The sequence below is a fragment of the Lactuca serriola genome, chromosome 9 (genome assembly GCF_051521515.1).
Source record: "Lactuca serriola cultivar US96UC23 chromosome 9, Lser_US96UC23_V15, whole genome shotgun sequence".
NCBI classification, from domain to species: Eukaryota; Viridiplantae; Streptophyta; class Magnoliopsida; order Asterales; family Asteraceae; genus Lactuca; species Lactuca serriola.
The window spans coordinates 179,068,424-179,075,432 of NC_136416.1; the positions used below are offsets into that span (position 1 = coordinate 179,068,424).

The 7,009-nt window shown below is 34.2% G+C and overlaps 2 protein-coding genes across 2 annotated transcripts; one reads left to right on the forward strand and one right to left on the reverse strand.

The window, feature by feature from the left end:
* Positions 1 to 1,464: 1,464 nt before the first annotated feature.
* On the reverse strand, positions 1,465 to 3,296 carry NADK3 (NAD(H) kinase 3). The gene is made up of 5 exons (XM_079022897.1): positions 2,992 to 3,296; positions 2,409 to 2,654; positions 2,245 to 2,325; positions 2,011 to 2,162; positions 1,465 to 1,913 (listed from the first exon to the last, which is right to left on the reverse strand). The coding sequence occupies exons 1-5, from the start codon at positions 3,085 to 3,087 to the stop codon at positions 1,538 to 1,540; spliced, it is 951 nt and encodes a 316-aa protein (XP_078879023.1). The 5' UTR covers positions 3,088 to 3,296; the 3' UTR covers positions 1,465 to 1,537.
* Positions 3,297 to 5,427: 2,131 nt separating this feature from the next.
* On the forward strand, positions 5,428 to 6,129 carry LOC145076340 (uncharacterized). The gene is made up of 2 exons (XM_079022250.1): positions 5,428 to 5,662; positions 5,750 to 6,129. Exons 1-2 carry the CDS (start codon positions 5,428 to 5,430, stop codon positions 6,127 to 6,129), a joined length of 615 nt encoding a protein of 204 aa, XP_078878376.1.
* The last annotated feature ends 880 nt before the right edge of the window (positions 6,130 to 7,009 follow it).

Sequence of the window (7,009 nt, forward strand, 5' to 3'; positions counted from 1 at the left end):
TTTCTATAAACCCTAATTTTGATCTTATTCAACTTTGTGCAAGATCATTGAGAATAATGAATCTATACCACTGATGAGTTATACATGTTACAAAAAACTGTTTTGGCGGAAAAACATAAACCCTTAAGTTCACATGCACCCTAAATGATCTATGTTCTCACTATGATTTCTAACAACTATTGAATATCAAGAACCCTAAAAGTATGTTGCTATTTTTGAAATTAGTAAGGGGTTGTTAGAAAATTCATACCTTAGATTATTATAGCAAATAAATTAGTAATCCTTCTTTGTTGGTCTTAAGAAAGCAAGCACCAGAATCTCTTGCCTTTAATGGCTCACACCCAAACCCTAGCAAATTGGAGGCTAAAAAGGAGAGAGGAGGAGAATAATAATTTTCGGTTTTCGCTCTTAGAAAATGGATTGCCAAAAATCATAACCCTTAGAGGGTTTATATAGGTGACTAAAGGATGTTAGGATAAGGTAGTTTCCTTAGATAAGCCCTTATCCATTTACTTCCTTCGTAAGGCATCCAAGGCTCCTTAATACCCAAGGAAAACCCTAGAACCCCTTCTAGAATTCGTTCACCCTCATGTAAGGTTCTAGAATTGATTAATGTTCAACTTTTGAATATTGTCACCTTTAGTCCTACTTTTAATTTATGTAATTAATTCCAAAATTTATTCCAATTAATTCTGATTACTTTTTAATTAAACAATACTATTTCTAATTAATATGTTATTCTCATAATATATTAATAAATTATTTATTTTGATTTCTAATTAATTTGTTAATCATATAATAAATTAATAAATCAGTCTCTCTCTCTCTCTCTCTCTCTCTCTCTCTCTCTCTCTCTCTCTCTCTCTCTCTCCAAAAAGCATTCCTAGGTTTGAAGTCTACCCGAAAAGAACTTTGCTAATAATTCAAGATTATACTAATTTAGTTATTGGTTTAGACACCTAATCCAACATTAGTTCCTTTACATAAGGCTTAAGGTCCGAGATTAGGGTTTAGACTAATTGCGGTCACGCGTTGCAACACTCACTTTGTCGTGTCGTGACTAATGACGTGGCATGCGCCGCGTTCTTCCGGTAAAAGCTTCACAAACTAGGGTTTTACTAAAACCCATCTTACTCATTTTCCTTAGAATTACCAATTAAACATAAAAAAAATAGGTGTTACAATAGTATGACCTTAAAATGTGATATATGATTCTATGTGTTATAACTCTAAATGTTTAACTAATATTTGAGAATTAACATGTAGAAATCCTCATAGTGGTAAATATAAGAGGTAATTGTGTCCTGAAAATTGATGAAAATTTTGGTGATAACCATATTGAAGTGAAATCGGCACCAACAATATTTAATTGTTTCTGATTCAACATAAATGTTGTAGTAACTATAAAACATCAAAAAAAAAATTCAACTTATTGAAAGTAGAACACAACCTAAAAGAACCGGATAAAGTAATGATTTTGAATCTATATCATGTACCAAAACTCAATTGAATTAGCTACAAAAATCCAATCATCCACTCACATCTTACTTGTTCCTAACAAACGGTGAGGCAAAAAGATTTTCAAACTTGGAGCACATGAAGATATTTGAATGGAATCACCATGTTGAACATTATGAACAATATGAGCACCATCAATGTAGATTAACCCTTCATTTGTTTGCCAATAAATATCCATTGATTCTTTAGGTTTCACTAATCCACGCATTAATCTCAAATGCTCTTGTGTCACAGAAATCGGTTCTCTTACCATGTATTGAAGATCTTTAGATGAAACAGACATTAAGTCTCCACCAGCTGATAGCATTGCAGCCGTTGATCCAGCAGCAGTTGAGACTCTCAGGCCACTAGATCGACAGTTGACCAGAGCTTGACTTGATTCCTGTTTTCTAATTCTTTAAAAAAAGAAAGTTAAGAATAAGTGGAAGAACATGACATTAACATTAACTTACTATTTGTATTTGTATTTGAATTTGAATTTCATAGTTATACCTGAATGAGAACCTAGAAACAGCTGCAGGATTTGGATCTGATATCAAAACATCATTAAGAGCATATAGTGGAAGTAGCTCTGAGTTCACTTTAATAGCCATTCTTGATAGCTCAGTAGGAGTCATTCCATTCTCCAAAATGTTATTTAGCATCTACAAGATCAAAAAATATTTCAGAAACAATCTTTTTTTTTTTTTTATTTTTTTTATGTGTGGTTACTTAATTCTAATCTACCTGTTCAAAGTTTTTGATAGTTGCTGCACAAAGAAAACCAGTGCTTCTTGTTGCATCAAACTCATCACCGAGTTCTTCCACCTAATAGTTTCTCAAACCAATAAGCAAAATAAGCATTCAAGAAATTACATTGCTGTTATAGTATTTACATTTTACACACTAACCTCTTGTGATTGAGTGGGGTCAGAGTTTAATCCAAGTAATGGAATTGAATCATTCAAGAAATGACTTGCACGCAGAAGGGTTCCATCACCACCAATGGTAACAACAAGATCCACATTATGAATTGGTTGAGACAGATGACTACGAAAAACAGCATCCCATTCAATGGATTTTCTTCTTAAGATATCTTGACAGAATTCTATGGCAGCTTTATGAACTCTGCATCTGCTATCGATAAATTGTAACACCTGCAAAGTTTGAAAGAAAGAATCGTATGTTTCAAGAAAGTCGCAAAAACATAATGAGGGATGTAGAAGAACAAAGAACAAAGAACATGAATGTAAACGTTGTTTGAGTTTTGACATGGTAATGGAAGATTTATGAGTCGTAAATAAGGTGGGAGATGAAAGCAATCAAAGAAACATAACTACGATAGTCGGTGTTCACTGGGGTATTTTATCAAACACTTGATCTGCATTAGACCCTGATGGTTTATCCCGAAATAAAGCACAGCGAAGGACGATGAACCAAGACATTGTTGAGTTAAGATCATTGAAATCACGAAAAGGAATAGGGGAAATTAACCTTAGGGTTTGTATTGCGACGAGGGACACCGGTTGATTGATGTAACGAGTACACATCCAAGGGCTTTAACAGCAGCAACAGTCGCCTTCTTCCCATATTCCTAATCGGGTCTGTATTGGCGGGAAGGAATAACCAACCAAAAGGAAAGTGTTGGAGGCGTCAGCCAACTGTTCATTCGTTTTAACTGCCCTTCAATTCTGCCAAATCTTTACAGAAAATGATGGTTAGAGATAGAACATGGTTTGGAATAAGATATTAGATAACCACACCGATCTAACTATTATATTCATATGTTTCCAAATAAATCATAAATTGAAAAATACATTCAACACGTTACTATATACTATATGTTTTTCTCTCTCTCTCTCTTCTTTTTTTTTTTTTTTTTTTTTTGTTTTTAATCAATTTTTAGAGGTGACAAAATGATGGATATGCGTTAAGTTTGGGTCCAACCTATTAAATAGTTTAAATATGTGTTAACCTATTTAAAATAATAAAAAAAAGTATACAAAGATTAACTAAATATTATACCATTTGACTAAGTTCTATAATTAAATAAAATTTTAAAGCACGACAAAAAGACAATCTCAATTAACAAAATATAAATAAATTGTTTAAATAATATTTAAAATGTTTAATTTCGAAGTGATTTTAAAAAGGAACTAGTGTTGTTGGTGTAAAAGAATAAAAATAAAAATTAAGATTATAATAAAAAAAACATAAATAATAATACAACATTATAAACTATAAAATAATATTTAGATTAATACATGATAATATTTATATAATTATTAAATTAAATTTATATTAAAATTAAATGAATTGTTGGATTAAAAACGGGTTGATAATTTTTATCAAACCCAACTTATTTAATTAAATGAGTTAGACGGGACAACCCATTTAATTCCTAATATTACTAATGAGGGGAGTGGATAACCGCCTCCCCATTTTAAGCTGTTGATCAAATTTTGGCCTACTCACTATTTATTATTTTGAGTAAATTACATGAATAGTCTCTATTGTTTATGGTAATTTACGCGTTTGGTTTCTAACTTATTTTTTTAATTCGGAAGGTCCATATTGCTTGTTTTTGTTACGCGTTTGGTCCATGTCTTACCTAAAAAGACTATTTTTTCCTTGATTTTTTAATTTATTTAAATAACACACTCCCAACCCCACCCTCTCACCTTACCTTACCTACCCCACCGTTTTTCCATATTTAAGACAAAGACAAAGCACGTAACAAAAACAAACCATAGGGACCAAGCGTGTAACAAAAGTAAATAGTAGGGACCTTCCGAGTTAAACAATAAGTTAAGGACCAAACGTATAAATTACCCAAACCATAGGGACCATTCGTGTAATTTATTCTATTATTTTTTTTTCTTGCTTTGTCCTTCTTCAACCTCCCACTTCCTCCTCCCTCTTTAATCAGTTTTCTTCTTTCCCCACGTTCTAGCGGTTCCTCACCCCCACAACTGTATAAATAGAGGGGTGCAGCCCAGTGCCTTAATCGCTTTTTGAAGGTACACATGTCAAACGAGAGACTACTGAGGGAACGACGACAAGTAGCAGTTACATCGACACCATTACAGAGGTAAGAATCAGTTCCCCTTTACTCTCAATAGTTTCTCTTGTCTCCGTCAACCTAGCCCACGTTCCCTCAATCTCCCAATGAAAACGCAGCTACCAACCTGTTTCTTCTTACACATCCTTTTCCATTTTCGTTCGATCTTCTTCCCCACGTCTCTTAATCGACAGTTAACTTCCCCCTAATCTCTCGGAATATTTGCATATAAATAGATTGAAATGCCATTGAGGGAGAATGGTGACTTTTTACATGTTGATGGAAAACTAAGGCCAAATGGTATACATTGCACGAGACGGTCCGTGGTCTAGGTGGCCACGAACCACGACCGTGCACACCACCCTGGTGGTTTGTGGTCGTGCTTCTTCGTGTTCCTGACGATGGATTCAAACGAGAAATTTGATTGGTTGTTTGGTTTTTTGGCCGTTTTTTTTTCAAACTCAATTCACTAATTATAAATAAATCTTCTATTATACCAAAACTTACACCCTATTGTATTCTCTAAAACCACAAATCACATACACATGGATTCCACAATACATATGAAATTTTTAAAAAGTTTTGACTCGGATGACAACGTAGAATTCGTCGAGACATTCTTCAATGTTGTGCAACACATTCACGAAGAAGAAAGTTCGAATGTAGCGCGTACAAGGGCGGTCGTCAATCGTGATCGCCAAGCCGCACACGACTTATTGGTATGTGATTACTTTGTCGATAATTGTCTTTATAATGACGACTCGTTCGAACGTCGTTTCCGTCTGAATAATGCTATATTTTTACGTATTAGTAATGCTTTAGAATCCCGTTATGATTTTTTCAAACAAAAACCCGAAGCTAGAGGAAGAATGGGTTTTAGTAGTATACAAAAATATGCGACTGCTCTTAGGTATTTGGGATACGATATAGCATTTGATGCATCTGACGAATACTTGAAAGTATCCGAGAGGACCGCAGTTGAATGTGTAGATTGGTTTTCTGCATGTGTTTATGAGGTTTTTCACGAAGAATATTTGCGTAAACTTACTCAACGTGATATTGAGAGATTATATTCGGCTCATGAAGAGAGGCATGGATTTCTTGGTATGCTTGGCAGTCTAGATTATACGCATGTGGCTTGGGAAAAATGTCCAATAGCATGGCGTGGTCAGTTCACTCAATGAGATATAGGTGAACCAACTATCATCCTAGAAGCTGTTGCATCTCAAGATTTGTGGATATGGCATGCCTTTTTTGGAGTAGCGGGGTCTAACAACGACCTTAATGTTCTTGGCCAGTCTCCACTTTTCAACGATATTTGGACCGGCAAAGCACCTGATATGACGTTCACGGTGAACGGGCACGCGTACAAATACGGTTACTACCTTGGTGATGGGATATACCCGGATTATTCTACATTGATGAAGGCATACTCGGTTCCTCGAAGTGAAAAGGCAAAAAATTTTACAAGAAAACAGGAATCGGCGAGAAAGGATATCGAGAGGGCATTTGGAGTCCTTAAGCAGACATGGCATGTAGTGAAATATGCTACACGACTCTGGGATAAATAAAGAATTAAACGAATGGTCCTAGCATGTATTATAATGCATAATATGGTTATTGAAGATGAAGGTCGAGCGATTTGCACGTATGATCCGAACGACGTTGTCGTTCCAATTGAGGAGTTCGTACCCGGAACGAATGCTTTTTTAGAGCGAGTTGTTGAAATTCATAACAGTGAAACGTGTTTCAATCTTCAAGAAGATGTCGCGGAACATTTGTACCAACGTAGCATGAACGACGATTAGGATTTTTATATGTATGTTTGTTCGTTTTTTTAATTAATGTAATGTTTTTTTTTTCTAGATTAACTAAGTAATGTAGTTTGAAGTTGTTATTTTATTTTTATAATTAATGAAAAAATAGTTTAAAAAAATGAATGCTTTTTAATTATAAAAAATGTAATTTTATTGTAATTTTTGAATTAAAAAAAAAAAGTAATTTTATTGTATTTTTGAATTAAAAAAAAATAATGATGTGGAGTGGTGTGTTAGTGGTAGGTATCCCATGTTTAGGGGTGACAATTGTTGACACGACACGACAAAAAAACACGACACGAAACGAAATTAGGACAAAACTGAAATTCGAATTCGTGTTCGTGTCGTGTTCGTGTCGTGTTCGTGTTAAGTGTAAATAACACGATGTCGTGTCATGTCGTGTTCGTGTTTAAAATTTGACACGAAATTGACACGATTTAGCATTTATTTGTCGTGTTTCTCGTGTTTTCGTGTTATGTATGATTAAATATTAATTAAATAAACTATTTTTTTATTATGTTATATTTGTCGTGTCGTGTCGTGTTTGTCGTGTTTTAATCGGTTCGTTTTCGTGTTAGTTAAAAAAACAAGACATCGTGTCGTGTCGTGTTCGTGTTACATAAAACTTTGTCGT